Source organism: Mycteria americana, chromosome 5 (genome assembly GCF_035582795.1).
Source record: "Mycteria americana isolate JAX WOST 10 ecotype Jacksonville Zoo and Gardens chromosome 5, USCA_MyAme_1.0, whole genome shotgun sequence".
Taxonomy (NCBI): domain Eukaryota; kingdom Metazoa; phylum Chordata; class Aves; order Ciconiiformes; family Ciconiidae; genus Mycteria; species Mycteria americana.
Window position 1 is genome coordinate 67,115,338 of NC_134369.1, and position 19,056 is coordinate 67,134,393.

Here is a 19,056-nt window from a genome sequence, read left to right on the forward strand (position 1 = left end):
CCAGAAGGAGCCAGCTAGTGCTGGCAGGTCTAGGTCATTTTCTACTAGGACTTGACAGAAAACCCATGTTAATGGGCAGTTCATCCTTTAAGATGGCAACCCGTCAACGGAACAGGAACAATGATGCTCTGACTCCAAAAAAAAAAAAAAGAGTTTTCCCACTGATAAGTATGAAACAGAATTATCAGCAGTCTTGGAAATGCAAAAACACGTAATCATCCCTGCATCATATCACACAGAACTTTGCACTCAAGGCAAGGTCTCTCTTTCTCGTCCAAGTGCTGAAGTAGGGCAGATCCATCTTCCTTGTTTTCCTGCCAGGTCTAGGACATAAATTTATCTCAGCTCTCAATGATAAGCAGCATTTGAGTACTGAGGCTGAATGATGATGTTTCAGTGAGGTAGCAGTGAGAACAGGATCAATGAAGTTCACATAACAATATTAGCGAATGTGACAGTGCTCAGCTATTGCTACAAAAGCCTATCATAGGCTTATTTCTAGAATTACACAATGACGCCAAAGCTCTGGTGGCATCAGTAGGCGAGATAGCAAAGCTGAGAAGACACATCTCCATGTTTCCCAGGCTTACCAGCTACAGCTCTGCCCCATCCATGACTGCTAACCTCACCGTTCACCTCACCGGTGTGGAACTGGGGTCCAGGACCTTTTGGGGGGTTCAGTTCTCTTCACTCACAGTCTCTTGCACTTGGATGTAGCAGTGCCAGGGACAGCAGGACAGCTCTGCAGAGCTGGAGTGACCAGTACGTGGCTGCTGGGAGCCGTCCACATGTGCAGGAGGGGAGAGGGCTGCAAAGCAGAGGCTGGGGCTGAAAGAAAAATAGCTGCTTTTTATCTGTTTGCATAAGGTCTGTGAGAACATGAGAGAGGAGGAAGAAGGTGGCTTGAGAAACTCTTAAAACAAGTCTACTACTGCTGCTTCAAGTCTACTGGCCAATTATGAATACCATACAGGTTATTTTGCATAGAGTTTTAATCATGATTGCCACACAGGTTTTCAGACATGCACAGGGCAGCTCAAAAATATTATTTTCCACATCTGCTTTTACAAGTTATTTCTGGGAAAATTTTTTTAGATGTCTGCTCATGGATGTTGACAGCTATGAAACAAGGCACCGCAGCATGTTGCACAAGGCTGAAAAATATGAATGGAAAAGCCTTTCCATTCCTTTCTGTAGTGAGTAACAATGAACTGAGCAAATGGGATACTGAGGATAACAAAAGATTTCAGCGAACTTGAGCAACTCCATGCCATAAGAGACCAGGTTCTCAAACAGAGGTTGCTGCATGCCAGCCTATTTGTACTTTCCAGGCCACAGGCTGCAGAAGTGCTGCTGGCTGCCAAGCAGGATGTGTTTGAAGGCAACAGCCACTTCCCTGCACTTCCCTCTCCCTTCTCTTTATGGCCACACCACTGTGAGAGAAGGAAGGGGACAGCCCCTTTTTTCACCCTGTGCTTGCTTCTCTGCCAAGAGCAAGAAAGGTTTTACCTGCTCTCCATGTTATCATTCCATCTCTGCAGGTTTTTGCATTCATTTGGAGATGGTGACCTCATGATACTTCTGTTTGCAAGAGAGACCAGACTGGGGTGATAATGGCAGAGAACTGTCTCAGCTCGCACAAAGAGGAGATGCCAGGAGAAAAGGATTTTATTTAAAATTAGAGGAGGGACTTGAGGGACACAGCAGAAACCCGAGCACTGAACTGAGCCCTTCAGAGCCCCAGACTGGCACTGTAACTGAAAGGCCAGCTCATATCTGTCCCATACCCAGCAGGAGACACACGATACCCGTGCAGTTTGGAAAAGCAAGATAAATTAGTCAGGTTGTATCCAGCGAGATAAGAGATACGTGCTTCCCTCTGGCTGTAGCTGAACATGGTCTCCCAGCAGCAGTAGAGGTCCAAAAAGACACCCCAGCCGCACTGCTCCCTCCTCACGATGGAGTCCCCTCCCTGCCATCTCAGACCTGCCGGCACGACTCCAGCTCCAACTGCTCCATAACCCGTCACATTGATCTGGGATAAGAACAGGCAACAAAAAAACCCCAGATAAACCCCTATTATTAAAAATCTAAGCTGACCCACACAGCGAGAAACAGGCAGTAATAACTGCCTCCCCTCCTCAGCTGCAGGCAGAACGGCACATCTGCTTGCAGTCTCAATTTTATCATAAGATGGGGACAATCCTCCTCCTTACTTTAAGATGTGCAAATAATACTAGCACCTCGTACTTCTTACTGCATTGCTCATTAAAGCCTTAACGAACTGATTCCTCTCCCTCCTCCCCTCGCCAATTATAATCATTATTATTTCCTTGTGCTTAGGCAAGTGAATTTCCATTGTAAAACCTCCTGTTAGTCCTTCCCACCTATTAAACTCAAGAGAAAAATGTTGAGATGTGATTTATTAGGGAAGGAAACCATTTAAATACATTATTCATTAAAAACAGGAAAATAAAACTAACAAAGCAACTTTGATCTTTTCCATGATTAATTCATGCGCCAGAAGCCCTCTGCACCGTAAGTTTTAGAAGATTTCAAACTACGCTGGCTACAGAGCAGAAGTAGCACTAACGGAGTGACAGCATTTATAGGTCAAAGCTACCAGCACTTGTGCAAAATCCTTGAGAAAAGCAGAATTGGCAGGCTGGGCAAACAGCAGGGAGATCCTGAGCCCTCCCCTGCTCCCGATGCCTCGGGGCTCGTGCGTGTTGTAACCATCAGCAACTCGCATGCTCGTAGGTGGCTGCGTAGTAGGTATCACAACATGCTATTAGGAGGCCCTACCCACACAGGGAAGCACGAGCTCCAAGTTAAACCTATTTTTAACCAGATGCAGTTTAAGCTATTTTTAAGTAGATGCTCTGGGGACATCCTTCTTTGGGGCTATGTGGCCAGCTTCAGAATTAAAATTGTCCACTTTGGTATTAAAACAAGAGTGTCCACACAAGGTTTTACAATCAGCTAAATCTGCTTAAAATTCATGCCATTATGTTTAAGCAGTGCACCTTTTCCAGAGACACAGGCTTAACATCTGTTTCAAAGAAGGAACACCAGGAAAATATTCTTTATGTAATGTGAGACAAAATGCACAAAGAAACCAGGATCAACAGAAAGCCGGTTGAAATGGGACTATCAAGCAGCTTGTATCCAGAAGGACCCACCGTTCTGCAGCAATTCCACAAATGGCAACCACATTCCTCGACACGGCAGCCATCCCTAGGACAAAACCTCAAGCCTTCCTCACCAGGGGCACTGCACCTTTCAGTGGGAAAGCAAATTGTAACCCAAAGCACAACTGGAATCTAGTCGGGGACAAATTAACTGGGAGAGCTAATTAAGTAGAAGTTAAACATTCCCCTTTTTCTGCTGTCGGGGCCTCCGACCGCTGTTGTGCGAGGTCTCAGCCTCGCAGGTGTGCTGGCCGTGGGCTCACCTGGGAGGATGACCAACACCTGAATCACCTCCCTGCAACACCTGGATTCTCCTGGTTGACTGGTCACCCAGCAGTTGCACAGACCCAGCCCAAGTGGTCCGGCCGCATCCTCAGCTCTGATTACACAGCCGATCCCCAGTACTCCTGAGATTTCCATGCGGCAGCTTGCTAATAAGTTCTCTAATTGCAACAGCCTTAAAAAGCCGGTTGTTTACCATGTCACTCTCCCACGCAGATTCCCACACGCTATGGGCTGAGCAAGATGCAGCAAGGCATTTGTCAAAAAAAAAAAAAAAAACCCAAAAAAAACAAAACAAAACCATTCAGCCTCTTGTATTCCAAGCTTATTGCTACCATGAAGATATATCTGCCAAAAAGCAGCACCTCTTCTCACCAAGACAGTCCCCACCTCGGTAATGCGGCAAGGAAATACTCGGTGCTCAAGTGCTCAGGCTAGCAATAGCACTTGGCTTCATTGCACAGCCCGTCCTAAAACACTTCTGCAGATGGCACAGACCATTACTGCTCTGCCACACACTGCACCCCTCCTAGTGCCGACAGATTATTATTATTTTCCAGAGGGATTTCCCAAGGGCTGCAGGCCAGGAGGAGCAGCACATTCAGAAAACACAGCTGTCCCTGACAGCTTTCCATGCAGCTAACACAGCTAGACCTACTCTATTCCCCTTCCCCATCTCCTCCCCAACAGGGTTTTCACCCTGCAATACATATTTCTCCATTTCTCAGATACATTTCTGAGATTTCAAAAGCAGATGTCCCAACTCCATACAACTACAGCTTTAAAAATGCTGGGTGCCACATGGAGAGGGTGTTGCTTGCCTTGTCTCAGGATCTTTTTATACATAGATAGAGGGAAGGACCCTGCCGGTTTCACCAGCTCCATAACGGCCACCAGTGCCACCAACCAATTTTATTCTTGCAAATGGGTGGCCCTTTCCACCAGGTGTAAGAGCAGCAGCAATAACTGCATATTCTGCCTCCCCGCAGGCTCTCCCATCTCACTCCTCTCAATTAGCGAACAAGCAGAGGTGGGTGAGCGGGAAGAAAGTCACTTTCTTCAACAGCTTGTGAGAGACACCTTAAACCTGCATCTCTTTTCACCTTTTTTCCCAGTCCCTCAAGGGGGAAGAAACACATGGGGAGGGAATTTTAGGCTGAAATGACAGGAGATAAAAGCCAGCCTGCAGTTTGATGCTCACAACAGCCCTTACACAGATTTAAGCGCTTCTCCCCCATATGGCACCCTGCCTTCCTTCCAGTACTCCCTTCCTCACAGTCATTTTCCAGCCAGATCAGTTCCCAAATCTGGTTTGCCATGCACCCCACCAACAGCTGTGTTGGCATGATGTGGGGCACGAAAGCAATCCGGGGGGGGGGGGGGGGGGGGAAATCAGCCAGAGTTCGTTGTGCCTTCTGTAAGGGTCCGTGTCCCTGGCATCCAGGCTCTGCCCTCCTCCTTACAGCACAGCCCGAAGCCGCACGTGCTGCTGGACTCAGCCCTGCATGGGACGTAGCGTGCCTCTAGAGCCATGTGTGCGACGGCCCTCATGTGCGAGTTATCATCGGCCCTTTTGGATGCAACGTTGGAGCCTTTCTCTGAAGGACTTGTTTTTCCCGCCTTACCTCACGTTCACGAGTGAAACACAGGACCAGAGACAATGCAGGTAAAAACGTGCGTAGGACCAGACTGAGGCCCCAGATTCCTCACCCACCACTTAGGCACTCTGAGCTGGGCAGGCTGGAGAAGAAATGTCTTTCTGCCTTTGTCCTTGCTGATCTGCAAGTGTGATCTGCAAGTCTGTATTGTGAACATATAGGAAGGACAAATTTTAGACACAAAAATTCAGCATTTCCTGACTTTTGAGAATTTGATTTTCTAACGTTAGTGATATCCTTCAAATGAAAAGGTTTCTGTTTTTAAGATGATTTCCTAAGTTTTCTAAACAAAGAAAACTATCACTGGAAATAAGTTCATCCACTGGAACTGGAGCAGCCTTCCCCCTCCACGGTCCTGGTTCCCCAGCATGGCTGTGGTCTCCAACACACAGCTCCAGGGAGAGGGAATAGCACTAACAGGGGAATACTTCACACAAAAGGGCTATGCTCTGCTGTGCAGATCCAGTACTAGCGACAGACACACTTGCTCAACAAGTCTGACAGCTAGACGGCAGAAAAGAGCTGAGATTCTGGGATTAAAAACTTGGTTCCAGATTCTAGCAAGAAATGGGCTTTGCTGGTCACAATTCTTTGCTGCAGCCTTTCCTCGTCCTCTGCAGCTCCTCCACCATCCATCCGTCCATATTCTCCCCACCTTCTTTAACCCTTTGAGCTTCTTTAAGCTTCTTCTTCCTTACAGCTCCTGCCCATACCCACCCATCACCTCTCCCCAGACCAGTCTCCTGCTTCCTTCTATCTCTCCTTATATTTATTCTCTGTCCTTCTTCCAGACTCTTATGGCTCTATTCCTTCTCCGAGTGACTTCTCCCAGTGTTTCCACCATTCTCTGTCCTTGCCCTGTGTCCCAGCAGACAGGACGTGGAGAGCAGGACACCTGCTCAGCCAGACCTCCTGCCTTCCCTCCCTCCTCTGTGCCACCGCCGGGGATCCCGCTCCTGCCCCATCGCAGCACGCCGGGCCAGCGCTGAGCTCAACCGGAGGACGGACCTGGCCCAAACCCAACCCACATCCCTGCTCCAGATCTGCTCAGCTCCCCACTCCAGCCAGCTGGTGCAGAACTGGCCCCATGTGAGGCCAGCCCAAGGGAAACCCGAGAGCATCCTTTTCAGACAGACAGATTTACCCTCAATTAAGAAACCGCCTCAGTCCCGTAACTGCAACTACCAGCAGTGTCGGCATTGCCAGGAGGAACAGTCACCGCGGTGGGAACCTGCTCAGTGCAGGTGGTGTCCACAGCCCTCAAAGCCACGCTGGTCTCATGCAGTTTCGCCCATAAGATCACAAATGGGTAGATTTTCCCAAAAACAGCAGAAGGCAGACGGACGCTCTCAGCCCTCCCACTCTCTCCTCTGCCAAGCTTGAGGTCGCCCTGGCAAAACATCAGGATCTCTTCACTCAAAGCTCTATTTCGATTCAACATCTCATTCTGGAAAACAACTGAATCCTTTCTGCTGAAGCACTCCAGAAAACAAAAAACAGCTGGCACTGAAGAGCAGGAAACTTAGCATTTTGTGCTGGGCACACTCAGGAACAACCCAAAACAGGGGTGTATAAATTGCAAGTATGAGTATTCGCCTCCGAAGGCGCCACTAGAAGACGAGCTCTGCTTCCTACAGCTCCGTGCCAGCTCGCCTAAGGCTGAAGCCCCCGTTCTGCTTGGCTATTAGCCACATCTTGCCCCGGTCCACTGAGGTGTGGGACTCCACTGCCACAACACCCACAACGTGCAGCAGACTGATGCTGCCGGTCCTCCTTGTGTCTGCGGGGCCAGAGGGAACCTTGCCCCCCTGCAAGCACTAACGATGCATGAATACCTTCCAGGTAAACGGAGGTAATTAAGCACTGTGGCCCAACAGCATCTTGTTACCTCGCGCATCCCCTCAAGTGACAGGCCCAGCAGATCCACTCAAGCACCGAGTCCAGCACTGCCCCATACAGCAGCCAGGTGACAGGGACTTCTGGACGCCCGACAGACTGGGCTGCCAGACACGAGGAAAACCCTTGCCTGTGGTGGTACCACCTAAAGTAGGAGTCTCCTCCAGCAGCCAGAGTTGACAGACCTGGATATTAAATGGGACACAGCCTAATTTAGTAGTCGGTGGTGGTAAGGTTAAAAAAAAAAAAAAAACCAACGGTGTGGTTATGTTAGTATTTTTTCTCTCTAGTTTCTGCTACAGGGTGACCCTAAGTAAACCACTGGGGCTTTTGGACAGCCATTCACCTATTTCATCAGTCAAGTACCTTGCAAATTGTGGTCTAGGGGAATTCAGGCCCAGCCATAATGCGTGCTGGTGTATGGGGCACCCCTCCTTCATCCCAGCCCAGGGCATCATCCCGCTGGCCCTTGACCACAACGGGTGCGGACAGAGATGGCCATGAAACAGCGTCCCTCAGCGCAGGGCACAGCAGCCGGGGACAGGGCTGCTGGCATCATCCCCGGCCACAGGATCACAGTCCCGACCTCCAACGGCTTCGTACTCTGCTCCTTCCAGCCCGCATTTGCCACCCTGCGTTGCTGCAGCACAAATACTCGCTCCAGCGCAGCCCTGTCCTCCAAGGCCAAGTAGGTGGATTTAAGCCCCTCTGGGAAGCACCGTCACTTCTTCCAGGAATCACATTAAAATAAAGCAAAATTCTCTGTTCCTCATTACAGCCAGGAACACTGAAATCCCAGAGCAGATTGCAAGCTTGCATATTTATATCTAGGTTTCAAAGCCCAGACAAAACACAGCCCACTGAGGAAGACAAGTTAACCCCGATATTGTTGCACGTCTGGATATCTAAGCAGTTGGCAGATCTTGGCAAGTCATGAATTACTGCCGAAAACCTCTCAGCATTAGACGTACTGCAATAGCTGTGGAGCTCAAATGGATCACTTCCCAAGAAATAAAGGTGGTCTTGTGGTTACGCAGCGGGCTGGGGTGCTGTCCACCTCCTGGCTCTGCATTAGAATCCTTCCACAACGCTGAGCAAAGCGTCATTTTCCAGGGCCTAGATCTTTCAGCAATCAGGAATAAACAGTTTTGGGGTGGGGTTTTTTTCCCTCCTGTTGAAATCTGTGAAATCTCTTTTTTCCTGTGAAAATTCAGAATTTACCAAAGTTGCCTTTTCTTTCTTTTTTTTTTTTTTTAAGGGAGGAGAGGCATATGTGAGATATAAGAATGCCAGGGTGCAAAAATACTTGGGTTCTCTCTGCAATATTTAAATGTGAAACGCAATATGTAAATTTTGAAGGCTTCACTTTAAAAGAAATTACTCACGCTATCCTCCCACCATAAACAGTAATAATTAGTCATTATCCCCAAGTTCATCCACTTTGTCTAACTTCCAAGGCTGGGCCGTCTCTCATAGGAAGTGACCCCTTCCTATGCCACTGTCAGCTTGAACAGGACAAGTGAAAGGCAGCACTCCGGAAGACGCAGTACAGCCGCTTCTCCTAATGGCAACTCGTAGCCCAAAGGACATTTCGCAGAACACCCAAAGGCTCATCCCGTGAAAAGGATCTCCAAGAGGTTCTTCATGGTCTCTCTGACTTTGAAATTCTCTCCTGAGATCTTCAGTGTTGCTAAGAAGTTTTGACATCCTTGTGCTTAACTCACAGAGGCTTCATGACAAGGATAGAGCCGCTCTTGCTCCCGTTGGTTTGGCTGACACATCTCTGTTGGAGTGGAGGGTTGCAGAGTCTGACCTCCAGGAGAGCAATACCTGCTCAGGACTTCAAGATCAGCCTCTGGAATTGCCTTTTACTTTTTAAACTGATTGACATCTTCCAGCAAGGTTGGGGATCCAGTGAAGCTCACCTGCCTCCCACGCAGAGATGCACAGCGTCTGCAGACGACATTCCTGGTCTCTGCAAGGGCTCGATCTTCTCCAGAGTGCACTTAGGATAGATTTTCTCACCCATGGGACTCGACATTGTTCCGACTCATTTCCATCTGGAAATGCAGAGTGGAACCAACATGGAGTGCACCTGGAAATCCCTTGCCTGCAGCACGCACATATGTGAGAAGTGCAGAACATTGGAAAAAGCATAGGCATTGGAAAAAAATACAGGGGTACAGAAAAAGACATGTCCTGCTGCTCTCTGCCACATAAAACTTTGGGCTAGACATTAAAGACCTCCCTATTCTCAGACTGTGAATGAAAGATAGCAAAGCTTTCTTTACCCTGTTCTGCACTGATATTGCCTATTTAGATGAGGAGGTTCTCTGGATGGTGTCTACCACATGCTTTAAAATTCTCCTGCTTGGGCTAGTAACCCAAAACAGAAGAGTGGCCCAACTAGCCAGGGGCTGAGAACAGGGCAGTTTTCATTCCTGGTTCCTGGTTTCCAATAATTATTCCCTTGACTATAAAAGCAGACTGAAAACAGTCATTATTGCAGCTTACAGAGGACCAGTAAACATCTTTTTTCTCCCTCTTCTTCAAGAAGCTAATAATGTATCTGCAACAGAGTTTTTGTGGGGCTGAGGAGCTACACCACAGTACACAGCAAGGACCTTCTTAGCACAACACCTATATTCTATTTGAGACTTCAAGGCTGCAGATCTTTACTGGTGCCTGTCTGAGGAAATGCTATTTCTTAAGACAAAAACCATGTTAGAAAAATGCATTCTAAGAAAAACAACAGCAAAAGACTAAGAGTATTTCTTCATGCTTGAGAACAAGCCATGCCAAACACATGATGTGACAGTCGCAAACTAAAGCAGCATTTCCTGCTCTAGAGGCGGGTTCAGGCTTCCTTGCTGCTGCAAAGCTTACCGGCATTAAATATTTAGCAATGGGTGCTATATCTGCTCTACCAAGTCACTCAGCTTTTCAGTATTCTCATTGTTCTATTTCTTGCCCAGAACTCGAATTTGTCTTTGTCTTTCCTGACACTGAAAGAAAAGAAACAACCATTACTTACCTCACAATGATGAAATTAAAATTGAATCTCAAGCCAGAATTATCACTTTGAGTGACAACATAAAAAAAAAAAAAAAAAAAAAAAAGAAAAAAAAAAAGAAAATTGCAAGAGTTCGAAGCACTAAAATAGAAGCACTTTATTTCCTACAGGGCTTGCTTCATTCATTAATTCAGTCAAATAATTACTTTGTATTAATTTCATTAGCTTTGCTCAAAATTAAAGAGAGCAAATAGCAAGAGAGGTGGCAAACTGAGGGCACAGCAACACACCTTGCATGCAGAGCTGCGAGGGGACTCAGCTTGCTCTGGGACTCCAGTATTGCAAGGGAGAGAGGTTCATGCCGTCCTTCAGGCACATACCTGGGGCCTCTCAGTGTCCAGTCTGGCCTCCCTGCAGTGAAACACCCTGACCCACGCACCATCACCTGCTCTTGAGGATCTCTGCTAACTTCTCATGGGTGTCCAGAAGCACCAACAACTCAAGTAATTCACCCACGCTCATTACAAGGCTTTTTATTTCAAATCAGTCACCCCCTGCCCAAGAAGAAAGTAATTCATGGCTTGCCCTTTCACAGCTGAAACCGGTATTTAGTAGCAAAGAGAGACAAGTAATGGAGAGTAGGTCTGAATTCATGCCATCGGCAACATCCGATGGGGCACCCCAATAGCATCAGAGCCACTCGCTATGAACAACACAAGCCCCAAAGACAGAGCCTCCTCAGAGGCACCAGGTCACCTTCAACCAGAGCCAGGGGGACTAGATGACACCCCAGGAAAGCACAGAGAAACGGTACTCGGGCACACCGCGCTGGAGAACTGCAACGGCCCCCGCTCAACGCCGTCTTCCTGCCAGGGTGCTCCCAGGTGCTTTCCAGGAGTGGTGAGGAAGAAGACCCTACTTGGAAGCTGCCCACCTGGAAACGGTTATGGCCAAGGTTAGGAGAAGAGGAACATTAGGGAGCTTTACAGCCTACACAGCACTACCTGTTTTAGAGAGCAATAAAGCAGAATTTTTCCTTTAAAGGAGGATTAAAACAGTGTTGAGATCTTGTGGATTATCTCAGAGATCCTGGCACACACATGGGTCTTCACAGCGAGGGAGGCAGGACGCTAACAGTTCAGCGAAACCACCGCTCCTGTGGTCCCCAGGGCTGGGCAGAGCTGAACTGCCTTCTGACAGCTACGGCTTTGCTTGGTCCCACACACAGCATGCTGCGCCCCGCTCCCATCCCCAGCTCCGCAGCTGACAGCATGCCTCACGCCCATGGATGAGGCACATCCACAGCAAAGACAGACCTCTCAGAGAAGCCACTTCTGTTATTTGAAAAGGAGAAAGGGGCAAGGAGACACAAAGAGAAAGAGAGACATAAGAAATGCTAAAGATGCCATTGGTAAAAAAAAAAAAAAAAAAAAAAAAAAAAAAAACAACACATTAATATCCAGAGTGAAAAGAATAAGGAAATTTAAAAAGAAATCATAATTTTGATGACTTGAAAAAAAAATCCCATTATCAGGCAGGTTAAATAAAGAAACTCCAGGAAACATTAAATAAAAATTATTTTTGGGGGGGTGGGGAGGGGGGAAATCAATTCCTAAGCAATGCCTGAAGTTTGGCAGGCAGAAGTCAGTCCTCACCTTCTCTATAAAACAGCCTGGAGTGAAACAAGTCTTGGGTCAGTGGGGGAGACGGCTGGAGGAGAAGGTGCTTCCCTCCACCCCAGCCGGGTGCTAGGGCCACCGGGACCCAGCACCACCAGCAGACACATGGGCATGCTTGGGGAGGTAATCTCCTCCCGAGGCAAGGAGATTTTCATTTTAATTTTGCACCGGTCACTTTACACAGGAAATGTCAGCTGAATGAGGAGAGTTAATATAATCAGATATAGCTTAGCACAGCAACAAATACATCCAGCAGAGAAAATAAAGATAGGTAGGGATAATTTCACTAGACCTCCCTCGCTTCATATTGCTCCGTTCCTTTTTCTTCCTGAAAAATTACATGTATTTTTAACACATGAAACAGGCATATTTCCCTGCCTCACAACATCAGGTTAACACTGATGGACAGAAGAGCCATATGGGAACCTACAAAGGACTAACCTCCTTCCAGCTTTACGTTTTCTATACTGCCCTCATCCTGACAGTACACGAATGCTTCTGTCGGACACGCTGCCCCAAGCAGGAGTGCCACCTTTCCCCCCCATCCCCACCGTAGGTGAAGCAGACCCGAATTAAACTTTTGGTCAAAAGAACTTTTGATCAAATAAAAAAAACAACCACTCCTGAAGCTAAAGAAAGTACACGCTGCCAACACCACCAGGACTGTCTATTTTGGGTAAGCTTTCTAGGACAACAAGTAATTCAGTCTCAGGTGGACCTAACATCTCGGGCTTTTTTGTTTGCTTGGTTTGGGGTTTTTTTTCCCCCCGTCTTCTCCCCCTCTCTTTAGCCACTTTTGGGGCTTTTACTTCACTGGAATTAGACGATGGTGGCTGACACCCTGAATTTGGCTGTTTCCATAAACAAAAACACTAGCTTGGCAAAAAACCTCTCCGAGAGGAATCACATGTTGGCAGGGTGAGGACCAGCAGTAAGCACTGACCCTCCAACCTTTGCTTAGTGGAGCTCTCAGAGGTTTTTCAAGGGAAGATGCTTCCCACAGTTCAGACGGACTCCACTACATTATCCTTTTGTCCCCATGGTCTACTGAAAGTGGTGAGGCAAGAGCTGCTGTGGTGGCTTGAAGAGTTGGTCTACGGACACTGCCATGTTGCTCTTTTTACCTGCTGGAGCCTGGCTTTTTTTGCAGCACCACGTCACCATTGCTGGAACCTTTTCAGAGCAGGAAACGCACCGAGTTACACACTTAACCATTTATAAGTCACAAGAAAATGATCAAAAGTACTAAACATCATATTGCTTGAAACTCCACATGGGTCTACATTCTACCCTGATGGGGTCTAATGCGAACTAACGTTGCGTTTTCTGTGTACCCATACACACACAGAGCCTTCGAGCAGACTCTGACACGTTAGTCATAACTAGCAGTGAGGATGTGGTAGCGGCTGCCCTCCAGATTAGGGCAAACAAGTGTGAAGCCCCTTTTTGTGTTTCAAGTTGTGAGTAATTCTCAGACTTCTTTCCAAAAACTTAAATTTCAAATACAATTCTGAGCCTTCGCATTTCCAGGAAAAAACGTGAGGAAAAAATAGAATAAAACATGACATTATGAAAGAGACCTCACCATTTTTCAGAAGGAAACCCCTCCTTGACGGACGCCTCCACTATCCAACGACTGGGAGAAGTCAGTATCTGCACTCAGGCTTGCCCTGGATTATGTCTATTCTTGGAAACTCCAAATGTGACCACACGTGGGACTAACCAGTCAAGAAAAGCCCCAAGAGCCGCCTTTGATCTTCCTGTTCTGTAAGTCCACACAGCCTCAATAATGACAGAGGAAAGAGAAGTAAACTATGTCCAACATTTCCCATTTTCCTCAGAAAACAGCAGCGGTACAAACATTTGAGTTCTCCATCTCTCATCTTTGAGACCTTGTTAGCAACGTGCCTTAATAGCTTAGCCACCAGCATGAGTTTGAACCACCTTGGATTTATGCTCAAGCCCACCATCCCTGCTCAACCCTGCTTTAAATGGCCAAGCGTGACACGCTTGCATGTGGATACAAACTGGCATGCTGGTCAGTAAAAGCTCTCTAGTTTCTTGACCTCAATACAACTCTCTCTCCATCATCGGCTGTACCACAGGCAATTAAAGCCAATCTCTAATGTTCTTTTCATCCCTATTGCTGCCTAAGACCCATTGCCTTGGACCTGCAAAGAAGTCCCCCACGTCTCCCTAGCACACCCTTGCACTCTCCCTGTTCTCCGGTTACAAAGAGAAAGCTTTTCCCAAATTTACTTGATAAAGTAATCTTCATGTCTCCCTGTCAAAGCACAGCTGTAGGGAGCATCGCCCTAGAGGAGAAAGGGTAAATGATCTGTTAACATTGTACACATAGATAAATGTGAGAGCAGCTCCCAGACCCCAGAGTTAATACCTGGGCAGAGTAAAACATGCATTGCTAATTGAAAGATAAAGAACTGAAAGTTGCACTGATGCTATGTGGCCTGCCCAGCTTCACAGGGAAAGTGAACTTCACTGGAAAAGTGAATTCTGGTCCTCTGCCCTGCTGCAGTGCCTCCTCGTCTTCTCCATCGCTCCGAGACCATACATTTCCTTAGAAGCCAAAGCCAGCCAGGCTTTCTGTTCACATCTGCCTCCTAACATACCTCCTGCAAGCAGGATTACACCCTGCCCATGGTCCCTAGGAGTAAGAGCAGCCCCAGCTGCACACAGGGAAGGATGTCAGCAAACCCTGCCACCGCTTCCACTCCACGGGACTGGGGGTGCTGCGGAGGAGGAGGACACCGTCTCCCTGCAAACCCTTGCTGGGCCCTCCGGTGTAGCTCAGCTGATTACAGACTAGATTGGGCTCAAACGCTTTAAAAGGCCACAGCTATCCTGCCAGGAGCAGAGCACATCTGGGGTGTGAACCACCCAAAGAAAACCAAAAGCTTCGCCAGCTCCTGTGATGCAGCGGCTCCCCACCAAGCAGCTGCCCGGGCCCCAGCACACATCAGGCTGCCGGCTCAGCAAGAGCGAGACAGCTGCCCAAAAGCGTCCAAGTAAAGCACAAGCTTGTATTCAAACCTGCATTTCAAAAACAAAGGCAAGGGCATTGACAGGCCTGGGCAGCCAGCACAAGGTGTGAGCTAGGGGAACGGCTAGGCAGGAGAGCAGAGCTCCCCCGTAACCCTTGAAGCCAGCACCCCTCCAGCTTGCACCCTCCTCGCATCCAAGACAGAGCATGGCAGGGCGGGCTGCCCATGCCGCAGCCCCCAGCACAGCCTTCATGCCGAGCAATCAGTTTCTGGGGCAGAACAAGAGAAAACATTAAAAATCCAGCTCTCCCAGGCTGCAGGTAACAGACAGCAGAGCAGATCCTGCCTTGATTCTTGGCCTCTGTACAGAAAACGCCCCCCAACAAATGCAGTTTGAGGCCACAGCTAAAACAAATAAGAACCATGGTGTAGGCCTGAAGAAAATAACCTTTTTCTGAGCCCCATCCCAGATTTCCTGGGTTCCTCCAGCAGAGCTCACATCCACGCTCATAGCTGGTATCACAGTAAGTAACAGGGAAATTAAAAATATCACACTATAAAAGGTAGTTACAGAAAAAAAAATCCACCTGGATACTTTTTCAGGGCAGCTGTCGCACTAAAAAGCTTCGAAGTTTCCTGTGCAAAGTGAACTCGGGAAACAGAAATGCACATGAAGTAGATGGGAATCATTACTGAATAAAAAAAAAAAAAATCACCCAGATGTTTTAAACATGTTCTATTTTAAACATGCTCTACATGCTCCTTAGCTTGCCCTTCAAGAGGCACCCAGGTGAAAAGTATGAGTGACAAAAACAACCCATTTGGAGGACAACTTCAGATAAATACACCAGATCAAGCATGAATCGGCTCCCTGGGTCCGTGATCAGACCAACAGCAGAGCAGAGGGCACGCACGGCGTGAGCCCGTCAGGAACGGCCCCTTCCAGATTTCCCCCATCGCTCAAGAAATCTCGGGCGCACAACAGCACACGGCCCGTGTGAAGAATGCCATCCGCTTATATACTGCTTGGTAACTGATGGCAAGAGTATACACCAGAGTCCAGCTCTTAATGGAAACAAGCCAAAATAATTCCCTTACCTTCCGTGAAGCTGCCTGTAAGAGTTATGACAACAAACACTTTGCCTTCTGGCTCCAAATCCACCTGAAAAAGTAAAGGCAACGTTAGAAGATTGTTTTTCAAGGCAAAGACTCTTCTCAGGATTTTGCATGATAAATCTTGCCAACGTTTAATAATATTTGAAGCTCTATATATATTCTCATGCACACCCTTAATTTTACAAAAAAAAAAAAAAAAAAAAAACCACCCAAACATCCATGGCTCAAATTGTTCAACATCTATAAAAAATAAGGAACTTGATTCCTTCTTTTTCCCAGACGTGCTGAACAATCTCAACCTTGCTAGAGGAAATAGAGATTAAAGAAAAAAAAAAAAGATATGGTTAATAGTATTCCCATTTGTCACATAAATGAAGCAGGAGTAACATTAAAACACACGCAATTCTCTGAAAAGATCCATGCATATCTGTTTGGTGAATTATACAGATATTTCCTCCCTATTATATCTTATCCCACTGAAATTGTTTCAGTCACTCATAATACCATCAGTGCTGGGGTAAACACTGATTTCTTATATAAATCACCTTTTGGCCTTAAACCATAGGAAAATAGGAACCTGTTAGTGCTGTTACCTAAGGACTTGTCGTTTAATCTAAATTAGATGGAGATACAGAATATAATTTTAGGGATCAGAGATTCAATCTCAGTGTCGGTCAACCTGTCCTTGAAAGAAGGCATTTATTTTTTCGTGAGTAGATTTTTCATTTTTAGTTACATTTTTAATGAAGGTCTTGCTTTTGGTTTTTTTGTTCACCAGCTAGTTTTTAGCAAAAATCACAGCTAAGGATCCCTAAAGTTTGAGTCAGGCTGTCACACAGAAATCTCACTTAAAAAAAAAAAAAAAAAATCATACACACAAACAAAAAACAAGCCCCCCCCCGCCCCCCCCAAATTGCAAGGTTAAAATTAGCAAAGAGGAGCTTCGCACCTCGTGGGTATCAATCTGTGCAGAACAGAAATTCTGAAAATAGAGCTCTCTGGAGGAATGACTAAACACAATGGTTCAAACCCTCTCTGCTCTTGTACAGCCACCTTTCCGTGGTCTGGCAGAAATAGAAGCAAGTCTTCTACTGAAACAGCACCGAGCTTCATCATGGAGGTGCCCAGAACTTAACACACCTTGGTGTGCACGCTGCGGAGCAGAAAATTATTTCCCAGTCCTGCCAGAAAGGGTGATGAGCCTAGGCTCCTCTTTTTTCTTGGGTAACACACGATGTATCCTGCCAACGCTTTGATTCCTCTGCACTGTTAACACACACCACATCATTCAAATAAACCTCGAACCATAAGCCTAAGCTCCCAGAGCAGCGGTGTATGGACCACCACTCATCCAGACAACATTTGCCCGTGGTTTGCAAAACCCTGCCGCGCACCAACCTGTCCTTTTAAGGGAACAGCATTAAGATACATGTAAAAAAGAAAGTTGAACTCTATATATCGAAGGGAGGAGCCAAACAGCCATGCTACAAATGGACAGAAAGTATCTGCATGGCTGTAAGCGGGGGAAGAAGTTGTCCAAGGTGGACGGACTCTGCAGCGTTAAGGTATAGCAGCGCTTTCTGCTGGCACCTCCGGCCCTAGGGATGCTCACTGCAGCTCCACTAACACGCGCCGAGAGAAAACCATCTTCTGGGGTAAGGGAAGGGGAGGCAGAGACAGCACACACCATCACCGTACGTTTCCCTAGCCCACAGTTTGTTGCAGAAGTAGAGAAATTGTTTTTTAAACTATTGGGAATTTGTCAGGATGAGCAGAGCAAATGTTTTCAGAGAAAGGATGAGAGAACATCCTATTCACATGACTCCAGCTACAGTCCCGAAGTGACACATCTCTATCAATGGGATACAAAACAGGGAAGCTAGAACTGCTTGGGAAAATCATATCAAAATGTTGATTTTATGGACAATATATATGCCACTAAAAAAAAAACAAAACCCACCCTCAACCCACAAATCAATCTCACAGGGAAAATTTAAATTCAATATTGAGCTTTGACTCAATATCAATTTTCATGTTTGCTTGGGCTACTCACTACACTGGCTTTAGGAAGCTGTGTTTGCACAGCCCTCTGTCTCCATTAATATGGAAGACATTCCCTAAATAAACTTCAACTCCAGCAATATCATGCATCATTTCTGCCTAAACTTCAGTTCACTGGAGAGATACACAGCTTTGTAAAGAAATGGTTCTTTCAAAAATATATATCATCTATATTATATATCCGTATACAGTCATGCAAATTGATTTATGGGATATCAAGAATTCAGATTTTAGGGGAAAATCCTTACTTAGGTTTCCAAAAATCATTCTTCAGTGCCTATCGTTTTTCTGCCAGTCTCCAGACACAGCAATACATGAGACTCCTGCTTTCACATTCACAAAGAGGATCCCTCCTCCCTTCTGACATACATGGTCTCCAGAGGGACACGGAGCAAATCCTGCACTTCTCGTTTAGTCTTAAAAGCAAAGCCTTGTCAAGACACAAGCAGCTGAGCTGAGACCAGGAGATGCAAGAAAAGCATCATCCACCTTCGACACAGGACACAAACAAAAACCGGTCCCAACTCTGTGACACACCTTGCTCTCCATCCCTGCAAACGGGATTCCTCTGCCCAGGGGAGCACAGTCTCACCAAACAGAACCAAAGTAATTCTGAAAGTAATAGCAGGAGATTTGTGAGTTATAAAACAACCTCTCTCCCATCCAGACTCCAAGATTAAAGACCAGTCAAGTCCCCTACACCAACTAAGCAGCCATGCTCATATTATACCACTGTTCAAGAGCACTCTATAAAGAGTATCTAGCTACACTCAAGATCTTCTCACGGCACATGTTAGCAGGATCTAATGAAAAATTACAGCTGAAAGGCTCCAAAATGAGGACTGAAGCCCCAGCATGCCAGCGGCTGCTGAAATTTCGGCACACCGGCACCCCGCTGGATGCAGGGCTGACAGTGAGATCTTGTCCTATGCAAGAGATTAAACCAGACAGTCTTCAGAGTTTCTCTGGTCTTAAATTGATAGCAGCAGCAACAACAAAAAGATAAGATGCAATGAAATTAAATAATTAAAATTAATAGACCACTGCTAAAAGTCTGGCTTTTGGACCTGCTGTGATGTCCTTTAAAGAAGAAATTTACCCAGCTAAGTAGCAGCCAACGCAATATCTGAGATCAACTCCCAGATACGTGGAACGTGC

At 46.7% G+C, this 19,056-nt stretch overlaps 1 protein-coding gene across 1 annotated transcript in view; it reads right to left on the minus strand.

Moving 5' to 3' along the window:
- The window catches only part of PRKCH (protein kinase C eta), a 119,858-nt gene that overhangs the window by 75,898 nt on the left and 24,904 nt on the right, over nt 1–19,056 (minus strand). Inside the window, exon 2 of the mRNA XM_075503792.1 lies at nt 15,820–15,883. Within this exon, the coding sequence (XP_075359907.1) occupies nt 15,820–15,883 (64 nt within the window). The remainder of the gene's footprint in view (nt 1–15,819; nt 15,884–19,056) is intronic.